The sequence below is a fragment of the Mobula birostris genome, chromosome 6, assembly GCF_030028105.1.
Source record: "Mobula birostris isolate sMobBir1 chromosome 6, sMobBir1.hap1, whole genome shotgun sequence".
In the NCBI taxonomy this organism is placed as follows: Eukaryota; Metazoa; Chordata; class Chondrichthyes; order Myliobatiformes; family Myliobatidae; genus Mobula; species Mobula birostris.
In genome coordinates, this window is record NC_092375.1 from 38,782,065 (window position 1) to 38,809,072 (window position 27,008).

General features: G+C 39.3%; 1 protein-coding gene across 3 annotated transcripts in view; it reads right to left on the reverse strand.

Moving 5' to 3' along the window:
- Positions 1-26,406, reverse strand: part of ildr2 (immunoglobulin-like domain containing receptor 2) — a 127,244-nt gene extending 100,838 nt beyond the window's left edge. For all 3 annotated transcript variants that reach the window (XM_072260269.1, XM_072260268.1, XM_072260266.1), the window contains exon 1: positions 25,783-26,406. In XM_072260269.1, the coding sequence (XP_072116370.1) occupies positions 25,783-25,831 (49 nt within the window). In that variant the 5' untranslated portion in view covers positions 25,832-26,406. The remainder of the gene's footprint in view (positions 1-25,782) is intronic.
- Between the last annotated feature and the right edge of the window lie 602 nt (positions 26,407-27,008).

Consider the following 27,008-nt stretch of genomic DNA (forward strand, 5'->3'; position numbering starts at 1 on the left):
AGTTTTGTTCAGACCAATATTTTAAATAGTTTGAATATTATTAAAAAACATTTAAAGTATTATCACTCACTGTTACACAGAGAGAAACAATTCAAAGAGAAAACAATAAAAAAGAAAAGAAATCTCAAATACAGAATGAGCTACAAATAAAATCATAAGGCAAGATGAGTAACTACCAGCAGTGGAATGAGAGATATACATCTGACAGTTTTTCGTTTAAGCCATTGCTAAAACTTATATTCCAAGACAAGGTGAAACAACATCTTTTCCTTCTTTGATGAATTGGTGAACTTGTTGTTTAAACTGTTGATATAAAGTGGTTAAATTTTGTCTTTTATTGTGCTTGTTCCTCTTCCAAATACCCAAAGGTGTACTTAATGCTACTCCTATATTTCATTTTGCTACTGTCTGCCATTAATTCTTTCCTCAGCTATTAATTTAATGTTTTGTGAAAAATTACAGTAATTGTCCAAAGAATTCCTATGTACAATTTGCACTTTCCATTACAAAGTAATGTCATTAATCTATACAGTATACTGCAGTTAACAGAAAGAATGGCCCAAAGCAATTTTGCCTAATGTCCACAGAGGCACTTCTATCAGTGTTACTGTATTGTACCAAGGATAGTAACCCTAAGTAATTTTCCTTCCCTGACTAATTTTGCCGCCATATTCAGATTCCATCATCTGAGGCCTTTTTATCTCCTCCCATCACCTATCAGACTGTTACTAATTCCATCTGCCTATTACCCCTCCTTACCTAGATATAACTATCACGACAAGTCTTGCTCCATCACTTTCCCCTCACTCCTTTACAATGGCCATTCCCATTTTTCTTTCAGTCCAGGTAAAGGGTTGAGAGAAATACCTATGTCAGGGTGCTGTTCATTGACTACAGCTCACATTTAACATAACCATTCCTACAGTTCTGATGGAAAAGCTCCAGAACTTGGATCTCTGTACCTCCCTCTTCAACTGGATCCTCAGCTCCCTAACTGGAAGACCACAATTTGTGCGGATTGGAAACAACACCTCCACCTTGCTGACAATCAGCACTGGTGCACCTCAGGGAAATGTGCTTTGCCCACCGCTCTACCCTCTCCACACCCATGGTTGTGTGGCTAAGCACAGCTCAAATGCCATCCATAAATTTGCTGATGATACAACTACTGTTGTGTGTGTATGTATGTGTGTGTATATGTGTATATATATATATATATCTCCCCACACTCAGCACAGATGTTCCTGTACACAATTCCTGCAACTTGGTAGTGCCACTCAGTGTATGCTGTCTCTGTCTGCAACTTGCACCCTACGATGTGCTGGATAGTTTCAGCAGCTTCCTTACACAGTCTGCATCTTCTGTCTTGCCTGGTGTGATAGTCCCTGCTTCTATTGCTCTTGTGCTCAGCGCCAGTCCTTGTGCAGCCATGAGCGATGCCTCTCTGTGGTCCCTCAGCACTGCCATTTCCAGCCAATAGTAGGACTTCCTTATGTCAGCCACCTCTGATACCTGGCAACAAAATATCGCATGCAGTGGCTCGTTCTGCCTTGGCCTCTGGTCCTCTGGCTCTGCTTCACCAACTTCCATATCCCCTACCCACTGTCAGAGATATTCTCCTCGCAGATCGTCCTTGGGGGCCATCTTCCTGATATACTCGTGGCTGCTTCGTATTTCTTGCATGACTGTGCCGTTGACACTTCCAAGTCCCTCTCCTCCTCTTTTATTCCAGCTGATGTACAGTCACTCACCATTGGACTTTGGATGGAATTCTTCATGTATTGTTTGTAGTTTCTGGGTCTTGATGTCAGCGGCTTCCAGTTTGTTCCTTGGCCAACACACTATTGTGGCTGCATATCTGATGAATGGTAGGTCGATGGTATTGATGGCTCTGATCTTATTCTTCCCACTCAGCTGGCTTCTTAGGAGCTCTCTCATTCTTTGGAGGTACTTGGATGTTGCAGCCTTCCTTGTGTCCTCAATCATGCCTTCTATGTGCCTGCAGGATCCCCAGGAATTTGTAGCTGTCCTGTGCATCTGTTATGTGGCCTTCAGGTAACTCGACTCCTTCAGTCTTGATGAGTTTGCCTCTTTTCACTACCATCCAACTGCACTTTTCCAGTCCAAATGACATCACGATGTCTCTGCTGTGCACCCTTGTCAGGTGGATCGGGCGCATGGTACTGCTGCAGCAAATACAAAGAAAATTTCACAACATATCCGGTGATATTAAACTTGATCCTGAAACATTGATTTCCCTCCACGACTTTGGATAAAGGAATTGTTAACGGACTGGAAACAAAGTAAGAATTAATATGCCATTTTGAGGATGGCAAACGGCATGTTGTGGTGTCCCACAAGGACTGGTGTTCACTGCCAGCTGTTTACAATCTATATTAACGTTTGATGAAAAATAGTGTAATTGATCCAAATTTACTAATGCAAAGCTGTGATGAAGCAGCAAAAAGTTGACAACGAAAATGATGAGTGAATAGGCAAGACAGAAACAGTTGTGTATTTTAGTAGGAAGAAAAAAAAACTTAAAATGGTGAGTAATTAGTGAATATTGATGTAGAGATCATGATACACAGAATATAAACTGACAGACAATTAAGGAGACAACAATATCATAACTTTTATAGCAAGGGAATTGGAATATACAAGTAAAATTCTGAACTGGATAGTTAAGTAAGATGCTAAGAAGTTACAAATTTCTTGCTGGATAGTCTAGAGCTAGTTGGGTGTATGTCAGGGTAAGAAGTTACCCTGTTCTATACATTTGTTAAGTACGGCCACAGAAAAAGACTCTCAGGGTTTCATGTGGTGACATGTACGTACTCAGATAGGAACAGTGACTTTGACTTTGTTAGAGAGGTGGTTAGGAAAATATTTGTAATCAGTAGGTTAGAAGTCCTTGGAATTTTCTACATTGTTTCATACTTTCAAGGCTAAGAGACAGTGTTTTGGACACCAAGGATAGGATTAGTAAAAGCAGGTGGAAAAATGGACATACGTCAGCTGTAATCTTAATGATACTGGAGCAGGCTTGATGGGCCATGCGGTTTACCTCTACTTCTATGATTCCATGTTCTTCAACCACATTTAGTGTTGATTCCATATTAGGGAAAGGATACAAGGGGAATTTGTGGATATGCAAAAGAGATTTATTAGAATGAAGGGTTACACCCATCACGAAAGATTAAACAGGTTAGCCCTCTTATATAGAAGATACCAAAATGTTGTTATTGTAGAGGTCATCAAGGTCAATAGGATAAATGGCGTGGGAGAGCAGAGGAAGAGTCCATAATTCATTGATAAATCCTATACAGGATTCCAAAGAAACTTCTTCACTAGAGAATATCTAAAATACAGAATCTACTACCACAGAGAACAGTTGTGGAATTCAAGGGAACTCTTGTCAAATAGGACATGTTAATTAATTCAGAAAATAATGAGCAAGTGGTAATTCACGCTGAGTACAAACACTAGTGACAAATCTGTTAGGACAATGGCCTGTTTCTGTGTCACATTTGCAAACTGTGGATTGCAGCTTTTGTTATTAATTCCCAGTAATCCACCTAAAGAGTTAACGGGACTTTAGTGGTAATGCCAGAACTGAACTCAAAGCACCTCCATGAGGTTGCATCTCATGAACAGTAGTTTCATATGAAAAAACAATAAATCTTCATGATAGAGGAAAAAGATTCTTAAAAGATATGAACATTTCATTTTATCTAGATGTGTCTATTTGATCAACAAAATGCTCATTAAAACCAAAATGTAGTTTCAGGACCTGAACACCATTCAAAGGATGCAGAGTTTTAAATCTTTAATACCCAGCAAGACAGAGCTCATCCCACCACCCACAATGGGCAATTAAATAAAAATGATGTTATTTATTGGATAAAAATACATTGTCCATAATGCTGTTCATATTTTGTTCACATATAGAGAACTATTGATTTCATCTTTGGCAACACTCACTATTTTAAATATCATAGCAAGTAAGCAGCTATGATAACACTTAATGTTTGTTATGCACCAGTCCTAAACATTGGCATGCATTGCATTTATAAAGACAAAACTATTTTCACACTAACTTATTTGTTCCACATTGCTGCTTGATCATTTGGAGGAAACCAGTACTTTCAGGACCTAGATTCTTTCTTGACTCAGTGACTACAAAGATCTCAGGAATGGTAAAATGAATAAAATTATTACCAGTGGCTGACTAGAGAGGACATAAAAAATTCATCTCGCAAATATTAGATCTCCTCAGATGGCTTCATGGTTAAGATGAGTTATACTTAGAAAGGCCTCCTCTACACATACTCCCAAAACCCTGATCCCAAGTAAATATTCCCATAACTAGTGTCATATTTCACTCATGCCATCCACTTGTCTTCTCTCAGTGAAACTGGTAATTTAGTGCTATAAATTCAGAATTAGGATGAATTTTATCTTATGACCCCTGCCCCCAAAATGGGCAGTATTGCTGAAGCTTGCTTAATTTCAAACTCTTATGGAAAAAAGGAGACCTCCATCCTTCAGTTTTGAGTACAGATTCTGGAGGTGAATGAGCGCTGCTCTAAGCTAACTGTACCACCCAGTTTTCTTTGAGCCGGTGCTTTTTCCAAAACTCACTTATAAACCATAGAGTATTTGCTGTCTTGGTGGAATAACAAAAAGATACAACAATCTGAATGTATGGGAGAACGAAATTTTTAAGATTATCTGGTATTCAATTTTGGTATTATTCCTGCAAAGATGTTGTAAGAAATTACAGTGATAAACATAAGCTTTGTGAACATACTGCTGAATTATAATATTCTTGATAATTTAATGAGTTTGTTATTCAAGCATTACACAAGTTTCAGTTATCGTTAAACTGGTTATAAACAAATTTAAAAGCAGTGGAACCACATTTCCATTGACACCTGGCTGAGGATGTTTGTACCTGCTACATTCCCTGCTGTGAAAGGACATTCTACCTTTATGACCAAAACAACAGACATTGTGTTTTATTAGGCCGAACATGCTGAAGTAGAATGGAATGCAGGACTGAAATGAATGTTTGCGCTCCCTAATAACTGAATTAATGAAAACTCAAACTTGAAGAAAGGCCATGCTGCAGTTACATAACCATAAAAACATTAGAAATTAATCATTTCTTTTATCCTGATTAGTGAACACATAATTTGTTAGAGTGAAATGCAGTTTTACCAAAGCAGTGAAACTCCTAGTTCAGATGTCCCTTGTGATTTCACCCATACAAGCACCAAGAAGCAACAATGATTTTTCTCCAAAAATAAACAGGCAGACTATTATTTATATGGGGAAAGAATTCAAAGTTCTGAGATGCAACGGGACTTGGGAGTCCTCATACAGGATACCCTTAAGGTTAACCTCCAGGTTGAGTCGGTAGTGAAGAAGGCGAATGCAATGTTGGCATTCATTTCTAGAGGAATAGAATATAGGAGCAGGGATGTGATGTTGAGGCTCTATAAGGCACTGGTGAGACCTCACTTGGAGTACTGTGGGCAGTTTTGGTCTCCTTATTTAAGAAAGGATGTGCTGACGTTGGAGAGGGTACAGAGAAGATTCACTAGAATGATTCTGGGAATTAGAGGGTTAACATATGAGGAACATTTGTCCGCTCTTGGACTGTATTCCTTGGAGTTTAGAAGAATGAGGGGAGACCTCATAGAAACATTTCGAATGTTGAAAGGCATGGACAAAGTGGATGTGGCAAAGTTGTTTCCCATGATGGGGGAGTCTAGTACGAGAGGGCATGACTTAAGGATTGAAGGGCACCCATTCAGAACAGAAATGCGAAGAAATTTTTTTTAGTCAGAGGGTGATGAATCTATGGAATTTGTTGCCACGGGCAGCAGTGGAGACCAAGTCATTGGGTGTATTTAAGGCAGAGATTGATAGGTATCTGAGTAGCCAGGGCATCAAAGGTTATGGTGAGAAGGTGGGGGAGTGGGACTAAATAGGGGAATGGATCAGCTCATGATAAAATGGCAGAGCAGAGTCAATGGGCCGAATGGCCGACTTCTGCTCCTTTGTCTTATGGTCTAAGTCACATTTAAGGTAACCATTAGAAATAATGAGATGGACATGGGATGATTTATTCTGTATCCTCCACATTGGAAATGGCAGCACACAAGATTATTTTACCATTGTCTCACAAATTGACTTCTGGAGACCTAAAACCCTATATTTACACTCAGTGGCCACTTTATTAGGCACCTCCTGTATCTAACAAAGTGGCCACCGAGTGCATGTTCATGGTCTTCTGCTGCTGTAGCCCATCCGTTTCAAGGTTCAATGTGTTGTGCCTTCACACAACACTGTTCTACACACCACTTTTTAATGTGTGGTTATTTGAGTTATTGTTGTCTTCCTATAGTCTTGACTAGTTTGGCCATTCTCCTCTGACTTCTCTCATTAACAAGGCTATTTGGCCACAGAACTGGTGCCCACTGGATGCTTTTTGATTTGTTTTGCACCGTTCTCTATAAACTCTAGAGACTACCGTGTGTGAAACTCCCAAGAGATCTGCGGTTTCTGAGATACTCAAACCACCCTGTCTGACACCAGCAATCACTCCATGGTCAAAATCACCTAGATCATGTTTCTTCCCCTTCCTGATAGTTGGTCTGAACAACAACTGAACTTCTTAAACATGCCTGTGTGCTTTTATGCAGTGAATCGTGCCACATGTGCTGATTAGATATTTGCATCAACAAGCAGGCAAATAGGTGTACCTAATAAAGACCATAGACCAGAAGGACCAGGAGCAGAATTAGGCCATTTGGCCCATTGAGTCTGCTCCGCCATTCAATCATGGCTGATTCTTTATTCCCGTTCCTCAGCCACACTCCCACTGAAGTGGCCACTGAATGTGATGTTATTCAGTCTGTTCCTTCTACTTGGTTATCAATCAGTGTGAAAAGAACATTTCAGCTACTTTCCATGCAACACATAGTATGTACTGTGCTATTTGTTTAAAAATCATCTCTTACATTTTAATCACTGCCTCAAAAGAGGAAGGTTAAATAAATCATGCTTACCAAACAGACGAGGAGAAATATTCTGCTTAAAATTCTGAAAATGGTGCAAAAAATGCAACTATATATAAACTATATACAAATTAAGTATTATGACATGCTTAAACAAACTGATGTTGTAAATACATTACACTTGGGGCAGTGCTGGAAAGACCAAAGTATAAATTTTTCAGAAAAATCTGTGTCTCAGACCCTGTATATAAATGTTACAGAAGTGCTTAGCATTTATTTTGTATTGTTAATTTTAAATTGAAAAGTGATCAATATATTTTATACTTGTTAAGATATACGCATTGCCAGAATTTATTGTTCAACTCTCGTTACCCTGAGAATGGCTATGACCCGCCTACTTGAACTGCTGTTGTCCTGGCAGAAAAAAGTATTCCACAGTGCTGTTGGAGAGGGTGTTCCAGGATTTAGACCTAGCAACAATAAAGGACCAGTGATATAAATCAGGAATATGTAGGAGATAGTGTTTCCAAGCACCCGCTACTCTTTTCTTATTGGAGATTTCGGGTCAAAACCCTGTATCAGAACACTCCCCAATTTTGATGTTGTGATGAAGGAAAGGCCAATGTTGAAGCAGCCAAAGCTGGTTGGCCTAGAACACTGCTCTGATGAACCCTTGCAGAGGTGTATAAAGTAAAGAAAACTTTCCCCCTTTCTACAATTCCTGCCATTGAAATGTTTTGTTTGATGCCCCTTGCTGCTGTATCAGATCAAATCCTGCCTTGATACAAGGACAGTCATTCATACCTCACTACAAATTGGAAATTCAGTGCTTTGGAGGATTTGATGAATTCTGAACACAGGTAATCGTGAAAAGAAAAGCAAACTGTATGAATGAATAAGTACCACTTGAACATGTCTTCCATCACTTTATTGATGATTGAGGGTGTAACATGCTGTAAGGTTTCACTGCTGTGTAACATGCTGTAAGGTTTCACTGATAATGTAATGGTTTCTCTGTAGCAGCAATGTTTGGGTTATGACTAGGGATAGCAGGGTTTGGAATGCTGTTGTTCTTTCTTGACAGCTGGAAGAGAGATTTTCATGGTCATTTGGTGGGGAGAGATGAGGTGAGAAGACGCGAATGGAGAGAGTTGGTAGACCGCCAGACGGGATGGACTTGGAGCGAGGGTCCAAAGGGCAGCGACAATCAGAGGAGGCCAATGGTGTACAATCGGCTTATCTGTGAACTCCAACATTGCGCAACAGACTGTTTAATAAGATTGGGCCCTTTTTTTTTTGTTTCTTTACTAATCATAGTCAAAGTAAGAATGATAAAGCCTAATCATTAATCGCATATTGTGTACTGTTTGTTGTTTCGGGGTACTGATTTGTAACAGGGGACACATCATGCAGCATCCACCCAAACGAGATTTCTCGTTTGGCCAGGTCGGGGGCCATCGCCCCCTATATTAAGCCACTAGCCAAAGCAAGAGTTGCAAGGGTACACCGAATGGATTATACTGAGATGGATTAGATTTGCCCTATTTTTGTGAACAGGGCATTAGAGGGTTATTTTCCACCAATATCCTGTTAGATACCAGTTCTGTTCAGACATCTTGCTCGGGAACAGCTAGTTCTTGACTGCAGGTTTTGAGTACTGTGGCCCTACAGCCGTTGAAATCCCGAGAGCGATGCCGTCTGGAGTTATGCTCCCTGTAGGGTCACCCATGGCGGTAAGGTCAAGGGTGAGGTTCCTGACAAAGAACAAACCAACCAAGACCTCAATGGTGGAATAGGTGGACGAAGTTACTTCGAACTCAATGGCTGTGAAGGCGGATGAAGGCTGCAACAAATCCATCAGCTCCAATCATCGTGGTTTCCATGCCACTGGAATGAGTTGGTTGATTTGTGAAGTATCGTGTGCTTCTTGGAGTGCATCATCAAGTACATGTTAAACAAATACACGCACAGGCGTCTTCACTCTGTGGGCCACTTCTTCAAATCTTTCGGCGATCGGGGGAGGGCGACAGGAGCAATAGACCATCATCCTCGACCTCGAGGGATAGCCACGACGACGATGACAGCCTTTGTTGTATCAAGTCATCTCCACTATTTCTTCATTACACGTGGAGTAATTGAAAATGACCAGTGACTGGATTCTGCAATGGGTGGGATCTCCGGAGAAGTAGAAGTCAATTACCCATTTGGTATTTCTGGCTGAACATTGCTGACTCACCCTGTATGTTCAGTAGTATTTTAAATTACCAATTAAAACAAATATAAATACACCACTACCAAAGGCTTGTCTACCAAGCAGCCAGACAAAGAGGATCTAAATTTGGTCACCAGGCTGGATTGAATTAGTGGATATTAACCAGGGCACAGGGAGATTAGTGCTGAAGCAATTGGATTTAGCAAGGGCAGATTAGTAAAGGAGAGAGAACGGGATGAGAATTATTAGCTCACTGTTGGTAAAGAAATGAGTAGAAAATAAAGTTGGAAAGTCACTCCTCATGCTGTGGTGTCACCTGTATGCAGCCGCTCAGGACAGAGGCAGACTTACTGCTCTATGCTGGCATTGGTGCTACCCTCCAGATTTCTCAACAAGCTGGGCTATGTTCGTCTGCAGACTGCTGTGGGCTTGCTCTTGCTGACAATAATCATGGACTTGAGACTTGGGCTATGTTGTTTATTTTTTGTATGACTAAATGTTTACTGCTATCATATGCTAGAACTGCAAGTGCCATGGGGCAGAAGAGACTGTCGTTGCTATTACTAAGGAGAAGGTGCTTAGGAAGCTGAAAAGTCTGAAGGTAGATACCTGGACCAGGTGAACTACAACACAGGGTTCTGAAAGAGGTAGCTGAAGAGATTGTAGAGGCATTTAATAATGGAATCACTAGATTCTGGAATGGTTCTGGAGGACTGGAAAATTGCAAATGTAACTCCACTTTTTAAGAAGGCAGGGAGGCAGAAGAAAGGAAATTATAGACCAGTTAGCCTGACTTCGGTGGTTGGAAAGACGTTGGGGTTTATCAACAATGAAGTTTCAAGGTACTTGGAGGCATATGATAAAATAGACAAAAGTCAGCATGGTTTCCTTGAGGGGAAATCTTACCTTATAAATCTGCTGGAATACTTGGAGGAAATAACAGGCAGGATTGACGAGGAATGTCAGTGGATGTTGTTTATTTGGGTTTTCAGAAGGTCTCTGACAAGGTGTCACACATGAGGCTGTTTAAACATGAAAAGAGCCCATGATATTACAGCAAGATAGAAGATTGGCTGTTTGGCAGGAGGTAAAGAGATAGAATAAAGGGGGCCTTTTCTGGTTGGCTGCCAGTGACTAGTGGTGTGCCACAGAGGTTCTTTTCACATTATATATCAAGAGATTTTGATTAAGGAATTAATAGATTTGTGGCCAAGTTTGCAGACGATACAAATACAGGTGGTGGGGCAGGGATTCGTGAGGAAGCAGGGATCCGCCCAAGGATTAGGACAGATTGGGAGAACAGGCAAAGAAGTGGCAGATAGAATATATAGTCAGGAAGTGTATGGTCATGCACTTTGGTAGAAGGAATAAAAGCGTGGGCTATTTTCCAAATGGGGAGAAAATTCAGAAATCAAAGGTGCAAAACAGACTTGGAAGCCCTAGTGCAGGATTCACTAAAGGTTCACTTGTAGGTTGAGTCTGCAGTAAGGAAGGAAATGCAATGTAGACATTCATTTCAGGAGGACTAGAATATATAGGCAAGAATGTAATGTTGAGGCTTTAAAAGATATTGGTCAGAACTCACTTGAAGTATTGAGAGCAGTTTTGGGGCCTATATCTAAGAAAAGATATGCTAGCATTGGAGAAGGTCCAGAGGAGGTTCACAAGAATGATTCCAGTTTCTAAGATATTCAAACCTCCTCGTCTGGTACCAACAATTATTCCACGGTCAAAGTCACTTAGATTACATTACTTCCCCATTCTGAAGTTTGGTCTGAACAACTGAACCTTTTGACCATGCCTGCATGCTTTTATGCACTGCGTTGTTGCCACATGACTGGCTGATTAGATATTTGCATTAATGAACCGATGTACCTGTGTACCTAATAAAGTAGGTCCACTGAGTGTGCACTGAAACACCAAACCATGCAACTTAGAGCATTGTTAAAGTAAGAACAAGACAGTCATTTATGAGCAGTAACAGATTATCTAACAATTGTTTATATGCAAGGAATTCCCACTAGTTATCGATTGTTGTCAATTAAGCTCAATTGCACAGAAAACCTAACAGACCTTTATTTTTGGATTGTCATGGCATCAGTAATATCCAAGGTCCCTCAACACTCAGTTTGGATACAAGTTCAGGATGGTTGGTGACTAGTCTGCATCATGTCAGGGGTTTGGGGACTGAGGGTATCAAAGCCTGGCACAAATGAATGGTTGACAGTATGAGAATACTGGGTCTGCATTTTGATGGAGTTGGGATACTGGTATCAGTTCTCAACAAGACTTACAATTAAATTGCTTCAGGTTTCCCCCAAATCCAAAATCTTCTATGGAATCTTCTGGATTTTGAAGTACTGTATTTAATTTGGAATGTATTCCATTTTTCTATCAATCATGTGCCCATCTAAGAGTTTCTTAAAAGTCCCTGATGTATCTGCCTGTATTGCCAACCCTGGCAGTGTGTGCCATGCATGCACACACTGTATAAAAAAACCTCTGGCAACCTCCCCTATACTTTCCTCCCAATACCCTAACATCAAGACATCCTAGCAGTGTTTTCCCACTTATGCCATTCAGTTAGCAGCTCTCTGCTTCTAAGTAAGCAAAGGTTTATTTGTCCCCAAGGACATTGCTTCCACCAGGAATAAAGAGCTTACTTTAAAATAAAATTAAGACTTTAAATTAGATTCTGGAAAAAGGATTATAATTTCCAAATGTAAGTATTTAGAAGCTTTAATATAATTAAAAATAAAGTGCAGAGAAATTGTTACTAATTTTATGTGCAGAGAATCTTGAAATTCAGAGAATAAGATTCAATAAAAAGGAAAGCAAAAATTATACGCTGTTTAAAAACTTGGGCGCTACCTTCAATAACATTTCAGGGTTTTACTGCCTTTCAAGAAGGGTGGAGTGGGATCCGGGATCAGCCATGATGGTGGAGCAGTCTCAGTGGATTGAATGGCCTAATTCTGCTCCTCTTTCTTATGTAGACAATTAGGCAACATGGACTTCAGGATCTAATTCATCAACTACTAACAAAGTCACTTGTTTGTAGTTACTGCAAAAAGCAATTGAACTACTTAATGTCTCCCTGATAGTTGTACAACTGTAAATTGTTCACCAATATCTGTTGTTTTATATATATTTTATATAAAAAAGTACTGAACAATTTAGCCATCCCTAATACTAAAAGATGAACTGATTATTGCAACAGCAATATTCCATTTACTGGAGGCAACTTCAAAGCTTTCTATTGGAATAAAACTTGGCAGGGTTACAATCAGTAATTGAATCAACAGAGATGAAAAAGATAAAACATGAGAAAATCTGCAGATGCTGGAAATCCGAGCAACACACACAAAATGCTGGAGGAACTCAGCAGGGTTCAGACAAGACCCTTCATCAAGACTGGAAGAAAAGATGAGAAGTCAGCGTAAGAAAGCGGGGGAGGGAAAGCAAGAAGCCGTTGACAGGTGAGTGAACTGTACAGCATGTGGCAATTTAGTTTGTGCAGGAAACCAGGACGGGAAGAATGGATACTTCACATGCTATGATATAATTTTAAGGGAGAATGGCACAGCTATTCAGAAACCAAACACATTTGTCACAGGAACATGCAAATGTGTCAGGTTTATCAGTCCATTTAATACACAAATACGATCCATGCATTTATACAATGCTTTGTAAAAGTATTCACCCCCAATACTTTGTTCGCATAAATGAGTAGTATTACAACCAAGGATTTGGATCAATTTAACTGAGTATTTTTATTTGAGAATCATATGCTTATTTTTACACAGCAGAGCCCAAAAATGGAAAAAATTTTGTGAAGTATGAAAAACTAATAATTAAAAAACTGGATGTCAGCCAGTTGAAAAGTATTCATACAGCCCTTACTCAGTAATTAGTTGAGCCGCCTCTCACAGCTATTACAGCCTGTGGTCTTTTTGGGCAAGTCTCTATTAGCTTTTAACGACGTGAAGGAGCAAGATTTGCACATTCCTCCTTTCAAAGTTGTTCAAGGTGTGCAGATTAGTTAGGGAGCAGTATTGGACAGTAATCTTGAGGTCTTGTCAGAGATGTTTGATCAGGTTAAGGCCAGGACTCTGACTGGGCCACGCAAGGACATCAATTTTCTTCATTTGAAGCCACTCAGTGGTTGCTGTGGCAGTGTGATTTGGGCAGTTGTCCTGATGAAAGATGAACTTCCTCCCCAGTTTAAGCTTTCTGAAAGAGGCCATCAAGTTTTTGCCCAGGATCTCCATTTAGCAGCATTAATCTTTCCATTAATCCTGACAAGACCTCCAGTCCCTGCTGCTAAAAAGCTTCCCCACAGCGTGATGCTGCTTTCCTATACTTTACAGAAGGATAATATTACCTGGCTGATGCGCAGTATTAGATTTACACCACACATATCGCTTAGTGTTGAGGTGAAAAAGTTCCACTTCAGTCTTATGCGACTACAAGACCTTCTTCCACATCTTTACCGCATCTTCTAAGTGATTGCAAGGTCTTTATGGGGAAAGAAATGTTTTTTTTATAAAATCAGGGTATCTTCCTTGTCACTCTTCCAGACATACCCTTTTGGTACAAGGCACTAAATTTGTAAAGTCACGAACTTCATCTCCAGTTGCAGCCTTTGACTTCTACAGCTCATTCAGAGTGACTGTTGGTGTCACAGTAACCTCTCTTACAAATGCCATTCACCTCCGGTGACCAACTTTAGAGGGCAGTCTGACCTGGGCAGTTAGACTGTGGTTTCATATTTTTCCACTTTTTCCTCAACCGACTACACTGAGTCCAAGATTTGTTCAGTGCCTTTGAGATTGTATTGTACCCTTACCCAGATTTGAGATTCTCTATTATCATTTTCCGGACTTCCATTGAACGCTCATCTTCATTTTGGTTTAGTCTGTTGAAAATCTACCATACTATTGGACCTTACAGAGAGAGGGAATATTTATTCATGTGACCCTCCAATTTTCTACATCAACAAATTGGGTGAGTTGATATGTATATTACACCTGAAGAAAGTTAGTGTAGATGACACACAGGGGATGAATACTTTTTAAGTATCAATTTTTTGAAAAAAAATTTAATAGATTGTTGACAGATTTTAGAATTTTTCTTTTGATTTGACATGATTCACAATGTTTTGTAGGATAGCTCAAAATCTCATTTCAGTGTATTTGAAATTTAGAAAATGAGAGAATAAAATGTGAACACGAGAAAATCTGCAGTTGCTGGAAATTCAAGCAACACACAAAATGCTGGTGGAACGCAACAGGCCAGGCAGTATTTATAGGAAAATGTGAAATTAGTTGTAGGGGCAGAATACCTTTTCAAGGCACAGTATAGTATCTCTTAGCAAGTCATAGTAGGATATCAGATTCTTCTGCAATCTCTCAACAATTAGATGTTCTCTTTTTATTTTATCCTGATAACTTCACATTTTCCTATGTTGTACCCATTTTACTTGATCCTTACTCACTCACATATGCTACATACATCCTTGTGTCCTCTTAATTCCTACACTTTGTGTCAGTGGCAAATTTAACAATCATACCTGTTGTGCCTTCTTCCATCTTTATAGTTCATTAAAAAGAGGCATCATCTCTCTTACATCTTGCCAACCAGAATAAAACCCATTCATGCCCACCTTCCATTTCTTGTTAGCCAGAAACATGTCAATATGCAATTCCATAATATTATATTTTTCTACAATAATCTCTGATTGAGCACCTTATCAAATGCCTTCTGGAAATCAAAGTACACTGAATGTCACTTTATCAAAAGAATTCCAATAAATTGGTCAAGCACCATTTCCTTTTCACATAACCATGTTGATTTTGTCCAATGACCTGGATATAGTTTTTTTTGTATATCTTGTTACAACAGTTTTTAAAAAGTTTTCCTTCTGACAGATGAGTAGCCACCTAGCCTTAGTTCCCTGCTTTCCAGAGAGCAAGAGAGCTTAAATTTATAATTTGCCAATCTTGTGGAACCTTCCCCATGTCAAGAAAAATCATGTGGGTGGGGTGCACTGAAGCTGATGCTGGGCTTCTCTAAAGATCTAGCTGAACAGATTATAACTTTCCCAGTCTTGACTAACAGAAACATATTTTAAGTGCATTCAACTTGTCAAGCACACAATAAGTGGGGGAAGATGCAGGAAAATGAATCTGAATAACCCTTTGTGATCAAATCCCCAGTGAGATTACTCATAATCAACATTTTATTGAACATAAAGAGATGGAATAAAAGGGTTTTGGAATTTAACCATATTTATTTTTAAATGCTTGCAGTACTAACACTGAGCTCCAACTCAAAGATTGGAAATCATCAGTGGGGAAGATATTTTTACAATAAAAGAACTTGAATCTAATGAGATTTTTGGCAAATTGGAATTATAAAAATACATGTATTAGGATTTTAGAAGCAAATCTTTCAAATATCATCAAAATTAAGAATCAGCTCCTTGAACATGAAATTGCTAGCAGTGCTTGGTATCTCTTTTATGTGAGTAGAATGATGTTCTAATTATTAATGACATATCAACATCAGGATAATGATATCATAGGATACAAAGGAAACTAAAAGATTGTTGTGGATTGATAGGAAAGTGATCAGCAATTTAACTCATTTTAATTCAATTTAACTCAATTTAATCAATTTTCTTATGCCATCTCATCCCCCCACAGTTGAAAGTACAGCAGGCAACTAGGAATACAAAAATTGTGTTGGTCATAAGAGAATTTGAGTGCAGGAGGAAATAAATCTTATTACAGGCCACCGCTGGAGTACATTATATAATTTAACCTCCTTACCTAAAAAGGATAGCCCCAGATGTTAAAAAGTGGGAATGTTGTAAAGATTCATGAGTCTGGTGGATTTGTTGTACAAGAAGTGGTTGGTTCAATTGACAAAGATGTTGCTTGTTGTGTATTGAACAGATCAAAGAGGATTTAATATTAGTTCTCTGGAGTATGCTTAGAAAACATGAGCCAGGTTCAGTGGATAGCAGTAAATAAACAGCACCAGCCATCATTATACTGAAACCTACTCAGTTTGTGAAGTTTTGCACTGGAATTTGTTCTGCTTTGAAAACCATTGCAGTACTGAACCCTATAAAAGGGCCCTGAAATGTCAAAAGTTGAGAAAATACATAATAACTTGATCAGAAGATTGGTACAGAATACAGAACTTAGGTTACCTAGGATAAACAAATGATGCAGAAAGAAGCAGTAAGAAGCAGTTGGTTCTCACTGCCAAAAGAAAAAAGTCTTTTTCAGGCTGGAAGGATGAAACAATTGGAGTTTCCAAGGAACAGTTCTTGGTCCTCAATTATTTACTACTTACAGTGCCTATAAAAAGTATTTACCACCCCCTCCCCTTGGAAGTTTTCATGTTTTATTGTTTTACAACATTGAATCACAGTGGATTTAATTTGCCTTTTTTGACACTGATCAACAGAAAAAGACTCTTTCATGTCAAAGTGAAAACAAAGTGATATAAATTACAAATACATAACACAAGATAATTGATTACATAAGTATTCATCCCCTTTAATACCGCACACCAAATCATCACTGGTGCAGCCAATTAGTTTTAGAAGTCACATACTTAGTTAAGGTGTCCAAAATGCATATAAACCTGTGTGCAGTCAAGGAGTTGATAGTAAAAATACACCTGTATCTGGAAGGTCCAACTGCTGGTGAGTTGGTATCCTGACAAAAACACTAAAAGGTTATTGAAAAGCACAAGTCAGAAGATGGATACAAGGAAATTTCTAAGTCACTGAATATCCCTTGGAGTACAGTCAAATCAATTATCAAAAAATGGTAAGAATACACCATAGCTGTAAATCTGCCTAGAGCAGGCTGTCCTCAAAACCTGGGTGACCATGCAAGAAGGGGACTAGTGAGGGAGGCCACCAAGAGACCTATGACAACTCTAGAGGAGTTACAAACTTCAGTGGCTGAGATGGGAGAGACTGTGCGTGCAACAACGTTGCCCAGGTGCTTCACCAGTTGTTGCTTTACAGGAGTGTGGCAAAGAGAAAGCACTATTGAAAAGACTCACATGAAATCTCAGGTAGAGTTTGCCAGAAGGCACATGGGAGACTCTGAAGTCAGCTGGAAGGAGGTTCTATAGTCTGATGAAGCCAAAATTGAGCTTTTTTGCAACCAGACTAAACCTTTTGACATCAGCCAAAAACCTCACTTCGTCAAAAACACACCATCCCTACCATGAAGCATGGTGGTGGCTGCATCATGCTGTGGGGTTGCTTCACTGCAGCAGGCCCTGGAAGGCTTGTGACAATCGAGGGTAAAATGAATAGCAGCAAAATACAGGGAAATCCTGAAGGAAAACCTGACAAAGTCTGCAAGAGGACTGTGACCTGGTAGAAGATTTGTTTTCCAGCAAGACAATGACCCCAAGCATAAAACCAAAGCTATGCAGGAATGGCTTAAAAACAACTAAGTTAATGTCCTGGAGTGGCCAGGTTAGAGTACAGACCTCAATCCAATTGAGAATTTGTGGCTGGAGTTGACGAGGGCTGTTCACTCACAACCCCCATGCAAACTGACAGAGTTTGAGCTATTTTGTAAAGAAGAAGGGGAAAAAATTGAAGTGTCCCAATATACAAAGCTGATAGAGACCTACCCACATAGACTCAAGGCTGTAATTGCTGCCAAAGGTGCATCAACTAAATACCGACTTGAAGGGGGTGAGTAATTATGCAATCAATTATTTTGTGTTTTATATTTGTAATTAATTTAGATCACTTTGTAGAGATATGCTTTCACTTTGACACTAAAGAGTCTTTTTCTGTTGATCAGTGTCAAAAAAAAAGCCAAATTAAATCCACTGTGATTCAATGTTGTAAAACAATAAAACACAAAAACTTCCAGGGAAGGGTGAATACTTTTTATAGGCACTGTATATTAATGAGCTGGAGAAGAAAGCAAAATATCATGTATCCAAGTTTGCCGATTCTCACAAATAGATGTGAGGGCACATTGAACATAAACAAAGGAAAAGAATTTGGCCATTTTGCCGTTCAGCCCATCGAGTCTACTCTGCCATTCCATTATAGCTGATTTATTACCCTCCCAAACATATTCTCTTGCCTTCTCCCAATAACCTTTGATGCACTTACTAGTCAAGCTATCAACCTTTGCTTTAAATATAACCGCTGTCTTGGCCTCCACAGCAACCAGTGGCAATGAATTCCACAGATTCACCACTCACTGGCTAAAAGAATTGCACATCTGTTGTCAGGGGACGTTCTCTATGCTGAGGCTGCACCCTCTGGTCCTACAGTATCCCTGTACAGGAAACATCCTCTCCACCTCCACTATCTAGTCCTTTCAATATTCGATAGGTTTCAATGAGATCCCACATCATTTTTCTAAACTTCATTGTATCCAGGCCCGGAGCCATCAAATACTCATATGTTAACCCTTTCATTCTCAGGATAATTCCCATGAACCTCCTCTGGATCCACCCTACTGCCAGCACATCCTTTCTTGGACAAGAAGCCGAAAACTGCTCATAATACTCCAAGTGCTTTGTGACTGCCTGTAAGCAAACAGATCTCAAGGTTGTATAATTTATACATTCTTTGATAATAAATGCATTTTGAATCTTTGAAGTGTGATCTGACCAATGCCATAAAGCTTCACCATTACATCCTTGCTCTTATATTCTGTCCTCTTGAAATTAATGCTAACATTGCATTTGCCTTCCTTACCATTGACTCAACCCACAAGTTAACTTTCAGGGCATCCTGCACAAGGACTCCCAAGCCCCTTTGCGCCTCAGTTTTTTGTACTTTCTTTCCATTTAGAAAATAGTCTACACCTTTATTCCTTCTAGCAAAGTACATGACCATGCACTTTCCTTATTCCACTTGCCACTTCTTTGCCCATTCTCCTAATCTGTCTAAGTCCTTCCGCAGACCCCCTGCTTCCTTAACACTAACTTCTCCTCCATCTATCTTCATATCACCTGCAAACTTGGCCACAAAGCCAACAACTCCATCATCCAAATCACTGACATTTAATGTGAAAAGCAGTCCCAACAATGACCCCTGTGGAACCCCAGCAGCCGACCAGAAAAGGACCCCTTTATTCCCACTCTTTGCCTCCTGCTAGTCAGCCAGTTTTCTATTCATGCTCACATCTTTCAATCCTGCATGTTAGTTCCTCAAAGAATTCCAATAGATTTGTCAGGCAAGATTTCTCCTCAAGGAAACCAAACTGACTTCAACCTATTTTATCATGTGCCTCCAAGTATGTACCACAAAACCTCATCCTTAATAATAGACTCCAGCAGGAGTCCAGAAAAGCAGCATCCATCATCTGCCACCCAGATCATGCTCTTTTCTCACTCTTGATCACTCCAGTTCATGCTCTTTTCTCACTCCCACCATCTGAACGGAGGTACGGGAGCCTCAGGACTTACACCACCAGCTTCAGGAACCATTAATAACCATCACACTCTTGAACCAAAGTGAATTACTTCACTCACCCCAGCATTGAACTGTTCCCACAACCTATGGATTCACTTTCAAGGATTCTTCCTCTCATGTTTTCAATACTTATTGCTTATTTACTATTTATTTAATAATTTTGTGTTTGCACAGTTTGTTGTCGTTTGCACAATGGTTGAATGCCCAAGTTGGTGCGGTCTTTCATTGATTCTATTATGGTTATTACTCTATTATAGACTTATTGAGTATGCTCACAAGAAAATGAATCTCAGGGTTGTATGTGGTGACATATATGTACCTTGATAATAAATTTACTTTGAACATCTTCCCAAACAATGAAGTCAGGTTAACGGCCTGTAATTTCCCATTTTTTTGCCTCCCTCCCTTCTTAATAAGTGGAGCGAGGACATTGCAATGATGGTATTTGGATAGTATTAAAGCGGAAAAAAAACGTGACAAATGTGGAAAGTGCAAGGTCATGCACTTTGGTGAGAAGAGTTCAAAGGCAGACTATTACTTAAAGGAAGAAAAATAGTACAGAAGGATCTTGGTGTTCTTGCACATGAACCACAAAACTTTAGTAGGAAAGCAAATGGTATATTGACCTTTATTGTAAGATGCTTGGAGTTTAGAAATAGGCAAGTATGTTACAGTTGTACAGATAACCAGTGAGGTCACTCAGGTCTGTGTAGTTTTGGTCCCCTTATTTAAGAAAAAAATTGCCAGAGTAACATAAAAACAGGCCCTTTGGCTCAATTAGTCCACGCTAACCATGATGCTAGTCCAATGCTAGTCTGATATGCCCACATTTGCCCCATATCTCTGAACCCCCCCCATTAATTTTGTGTTGTTAATGACATTGAAAGACATGCACTAGGTTAATTCCTGGGATGAAAGGGTTGACCTTTCAAAATTAGCTCTGTATTCTTTGAAGTTTAGAAGAATGAGGTGTGATCTTAATCAAACATACAAGTTCGTAATGAGTATGATGGGATAATGTTGAGATTTTTCGAACAGGAAAATCTTTAAAAAAACGTTACACAATAAGGGAGCAGTAATTTAAAACTGAAGTACAAACAAACTAGCTTGCAGAGGATGGTTTCTAATATGGAGGATTATAGGGACCAAATCATTGGAGAGATTAAAGAATATAAATAAATCTTTTGAGGGAAGTTTGAGGAATTGAGAGCACAGAAATGGAACTGGTGGGCAGACTTGAGGAGATGGGACCCGTGCTTTAATTTTCTTAACTCCAATAATGAAACCTGATGAAATTGGGCTCAAATTTCCATTCTGGGATGGCTGTTAGCAGAAGTTAAGACAAATCATAATGTTAAAAATTTACTTATTCTATATTTTCTTACTATGCTTCATGAGTATACAAAATTGGAACCTGAACTTATTGTGATTGCACATGTTTGAATGGCACATTTCACAGTGGAACACATTATTTTGCTTATGGAGGATGGAGAGGCAGACATTCCCTGATTTCCTTGTTTAATTTCACTAATACAGCTGCCACAGGTTCATTCAACTCATACTTTAAAGAATATATACTGATTAACAATATTGCCATGAAAATCTGGATTGATTGTTATTGACTTTAGCCACACCATGCTGGATGGACGGAACTCTAAACAGTGATTGCTTGGAAATGTTTGCTGCAGCAATGTTCACATTAATAGAATTATCAGTTGACTATCTCTGCTAAGGATCATACTTAAGAAATGGAACCTGATTAAAATAATGGTGTTATCCTGTTATTTGAGCCGTGTCCCAGAAAGTGAGTCTCTTCAGGAAATAACAAAATAAATAATGCAACAATTTCATCAAAACATCTGAAAACTTTCCAGACCTTGAATTACTTAGTTTCAGTACTTTATTTTTGTTCCACCCTTTCAGTCTTCATATCCTGCTACTCTAGAAAATAATGGCGACTGGAGATGATAATTCAACATGTGGCAGTGTCCCTCCCTACCCCTTACTTACGCAACATAACACAAACTACAATGATAGGGCCAAACATCTATTTAACATTGAGGTTTGGTTGCTCCAGAAAGCCCCATTGTACCATAAGTTTGAATATTAAGGCAACACCAAACATGACATGGAGAAATGTCAGTGTTTGAACCTACAGAAAAAATATTTTAAAAATTTTATTATTGTTTCAACTGGGGAAAAACTGGCAAAGAACCATGCAGAAATCCTGATGGAAATATTGCAAGTGAAAAAAAACCCATCTAGGATGAAGTTCATATACATAAACACTAAGAATAAGTGCAATATTTTAGTTTGACACACAAGCATTTCAGGATGTATATTGTACACATTTCTCTGACATTAAATTGTACCTTTGAAGCTGTACAGAACAAACTCGAGGAAAACATGATTCCAAAACAAGAAGGGAGAAGGTGAATATGAAACATTAATATGCTACAGAATATTCAAATTAAATTTTTAGAGATGCTACTGTCATAATTATTCACAAAGTGAAAGCCTAAGGACACAATACAAACTTTACCCAAGCCAAATTACACAGTTCCATTTCATCTCCTCACAAAAAGCCCTGAGTCTTAAACATGTATTTTATACAAGCTATTGTGCTAAATAAAATCTTCTTTCTCGTGCACTTTTATTTGGTTCTATGCTGGTGTATGTGCTCAAAGAGTACTTTGTCATCTCAGTAATACAGCTAGTCAAACCACAGCCTTATAGCGCAAGATACTTAGATTCAGTCCTGACCTCCAATAGTATCTGTGCTGTCATTCTCCATGTTTCTGTGCCTGCTTCTTCTGGGTGCTCCTGTTTCCTACCACATTTCCAAAGTGTGTTGGTTGGAGAATTAATTGGCTACTGTATTATTGCCCGAGTGTAGGTGAGTGGCAGAACCTGGGAAGAGTTGATGGGAATGTAGGAAGAATAAAAATTGGATTGATACAGGATTGGGGAAAATGGGTGGGTAATAGTCAGCATGGGCTTGGTGGGTCCCAAGAGACTGTTTTGTGCTGCATCTCTGTGACTCAGACCACCAGCGAAAAAGCCTAGTCAACTCAATAGTTGATTACAGGAGCAGTACAAAGGCTAGATATTCTGCAACAAGTAGGTCACCAACTAATCACCATTCACAGAGCACAATGCAGGACAATATATTTATTGTATTTGATGGTGACTGATTCTGTGCTTATATAAATTGCATACTCATATATAATTACATCCATAATACTGGCAACTCTAAGTAGTTAGTATTGATCTGATAGTACATCAAAATTAGTGGCCTAATACATTAATGGAAATATTCAGCAACTTTGTTAAAACAACCCAACCACATTTTAGCTGATCTCCTCAGTGAACCACAATGGTCTTCAACTATATACCCAGAAATAGCTCTGCTCATTAACACTCACCTCTCCAGCACATTTATACTACTGGCCAATTGTCTTTTTTCAAAAATAATTTGCTCAAGGTTGTTACAAAATCATGGAAAATTAAAGACATGAAAGGAGATCTCTGGGGCTCATCATATCCAGACATCCCACCTCTCCCGGAAGTTCCGGGAGTCTCCTGCGTATTGATAGTGGCTCCCTGATGCCCGCAAATTATATACAATATCCCGGAAATCGATTTTTCCGAGGGCGAGCGAGAGAGAGAGTGAGCGAACGAGCCATGGCAAAGTGTTCCAAAAAAAAATAATTAAAACGTACGTCACTCCAGACTACACTAAAGTGTACCCCTGCCTAATAGGGGTCAAAATAATGAGAGGGTTGCTGCACTGTTTGCAACAGTGACTTTTCTATTGCCCATGGTGGGTTAAGACATGTTGAGGTGAGTTTAACAGGTTATTTACACTAGCTGGCTAGCTGCTCAGGAGCTACTCTATTGCAGACGTCCCACCTCTCCTGGAGGTTCCAGGAGTCTCCTGCAAATTGACGGTGCTACCTCCCTGAAATGAGTTTTTGCAGGGTGGGTTGTCTGCATATCTGATCAGTTCAAAAACAGCCACCCAACCTAACCCTGCCTCTTCCTGTACACAGGTGTTTAAATATGATGAGGGCCTCTTTCTCTGCCACTCATTTACAGTCTGAATTCCAAGTATCTACTAGTCTCTGGTTGGACAGACCTTCCTTCATTACTATCCTAACTTCTCTACCAATTACTTTAAATTTATACACCCTGGTTTTTGACCTGTCTGCCAAGGGAAACAGCAAATGGGAAGAACTTACCTAGGGCCCTCCATTTTCTATACCTTAGTTTTCCATTCAATCACTGCTTTATAGAGAGAGAAAAAAAAACAACCCCAGCCTATATATAGTGCCTAATTCTGCTCCTGTCTTATGGTCTAAACGTTTCAGTTGTAGTGACATTACATAAACCTCCTCTGATTCCTCCAGTTCAGTTGCATCTCACTGTACACACAAGTCAAGTTCTGGTCTACCATCATACACTGTTCTAACATAATTATTGCCTGCAGTGCAAATTGTTACTCACGTTTGGACTGCTCTTGGTCTAACTAGTATTACTTACTTTTTATAGTATTACTAAATAGTATTACCAAAGAATTTAATCTCCATCTGAAATTTTATGAAATATTAGCATAGCAAAACTATAACTGGTCATCCAATTAAAAGTTTTGTTTTGAAAGATGGTATCTTCCACAGAAATAGAATCCGCAGCCCATATACAATAAACTACAAAACTCAGTTAATCATAGAGCATATTGAATGTGCTGTTTTCTAAACGCAGTTCCATGGTGTCCCCTCCCCTACCCCCGCCCCCACACACGAAAGCTTGTTACGTTATGAGTGATGCCTTTTAAAGTTTGACCTTTAATCCACTCAATTTCACTTTAACAAGCTTATTTCCACACTTCCAACATTTTGGTTTAACTCATTTCACTGCACTGATCACACATTTTCTTACTGATATGTTCGCACAAAAGTAAGCGCAAAACGAGACGGCTCCATGGTCTACATCATTTTTTTATATATACTGTATACTGTTCACCGGAGGACCAATAATTCTGTTGGTTGAAGTAGGTCGGTAAGTAAAGAAATAAAATTCCCGTTAATGTTCTACAAAATCTATCAAGGAAGCTGTATGCAGGAGTGCCTCCATTTTAACAACTAGTTGCACTTGCGTCCAGCTCTCCGGGAACTGCAGTAAAATATCGGCAGTCCTTCTTAAGTTTTGTTCCAACCAGTTCAGAGGATAAACAACTAAACATTTTCGGGGATTGGAGCCAATCATTGTTTTTGCTGCATCCCCTGGCACAAATTGAGCCTAACAGCATATGTATTGCAAACTACAAAGCGTTGGTTCGCTTACTGCAAAAGATTGAAGAATAGACTGGAAAAACGTGGTGTTCGGTTCAGACGCAAGCATGAAACAGAATTCCTATTAGTCGTGTTCATTTACATTCACGATTCTCCAAGCAAACATACAATTTATTTGGAGAAACGAGTTCGTGTAATACTCCTGCAACAGACCGAGTCTATGCATGTGTGATTAACTGCATCATGCGACTCGGAGCAAAGGATGAATCACGGATCGTCTAGCATTCCAGTGACGAGGATTTTAACGAACCGAATCACTGAAATACAGAATTTTCAATTTAACATGAATAGTTTAATATTCTGTTGTTTAGAAATACTAAGATCATAGCGATCTTTTGGTAAGGCATTCTGCTACTAAAACATAATACATGTTTTTATTTGCTTCCGGTGCGTCTAACGGTTTCACCAATATTACTAAATGAAAAACTTTGAAACACTTCAGCGATTAAATATCAATTTTCAAATGACAGATTAATCACACGGGGACCAAGATACACCTAGTATAATTATTAGTGATGCAGCACGTCCACAGGGGGTTAAATAGAGAATTGCGAACCATCTCGAAAATAGCAGGTGATTTAGCACACAAGATACGAAAAGAACGATAAACTCGCCTTTGGACAGCCATGTTCATTCATCGATTTTTTTTTGCGGGAGCTAGCGGTACCATCGCATTTACTACAAAGTTAAACATAGTTTAACTCTTACCTGCCAGGCAGAGAAGAGCCATCCACCATGAGAATGCAGATTGCCACATTTTGAATGTCCTTTACATCCCAGATTTTCTGTTATGACTTGATATCACGTAATCTTGGATTGTGAATTAAATTCCTGTTTCCCATTGAAATCTCTCTCTCCCGTCTCTCTCAATACTGGCAGACACTAAACTATCGGGCAAGCTTTATCTGGCACCTGTTACTCGTCTACCCTGTAAGGGCTGTGCACTCGCCCGAGCCCGACAGAAAGAAGTCTGCAGGAAGGAACGTCGCCTCGGAAGTTCAGATAACAGCTTTACAGCATAAAATATTTTATTGCTTTGTACATCGGCAAAAGCATTGTCTGACACAAATTAATTCACGCCAGAAGTGTCCTGGATCCCCCCCTCTGCCGATGAGCTTTTCCAATCACATGGCTTCATTGATGCTGTTTTGGGCTCCGCTGTGGTTGAAATTGATTGCGTTCGTGACGCTGCTATGTGTTAAACGAATAAAGTACAAATTATTTAATTCGTTGTTTATATTTTTACAGAATTTCTACCGCCATCGGTTTTTTTTTCGTATTTCATTTGGGAATAAGATCAGAATTCTAATTAACTGTACCAAACGCATGAACTTTCGACTGCATGGATGATGCTCGTTGTTTCTATGCAGCTGTGTGCATTAACAGAAAGCCGTCATGCCGAAGTTAATGAATTTAGTTAAAAATTCCAGCAACGGAAGTCGTCTTGAAATGAAAAGATGACGCTTGTTTGTTTTATGTGATGTATCTGTACACTTCATGTAGCACAATTTTGCTGCAACAATGTAATCAACTTGCGGTATTCAGACATTTATTGGAGGCAGCGCCGAGCGGAGGCATGACCGGAATTGATAACCTTCTCGGGAAAATGAAGCAATCGTCCTGATTCCAAACGTCACATTTCAACTGAGTGGATTCCAGAACAACCTGAGCAAAATTTTAAAAAAATGAATTGTGAACACATTTGGCAGGTCAAGACAGAATGGTTGGAAAGTTAACCTTCCAGGCCGATTATCCTTCGAAAGAAGCAAGTTAAAACAAAACTAGGTGGTTATTCTGTCTAATTTGTTCACCCATTCAGCTAACAATTCCACCCCCGCTCGATGCGTTATGCAACTCCATCTTGAGCTGAGATTTTAACCTTTACTTCCCTTCTACAAGTGATTGCTTTTTAAGCACAGATATCATTTCTCCTT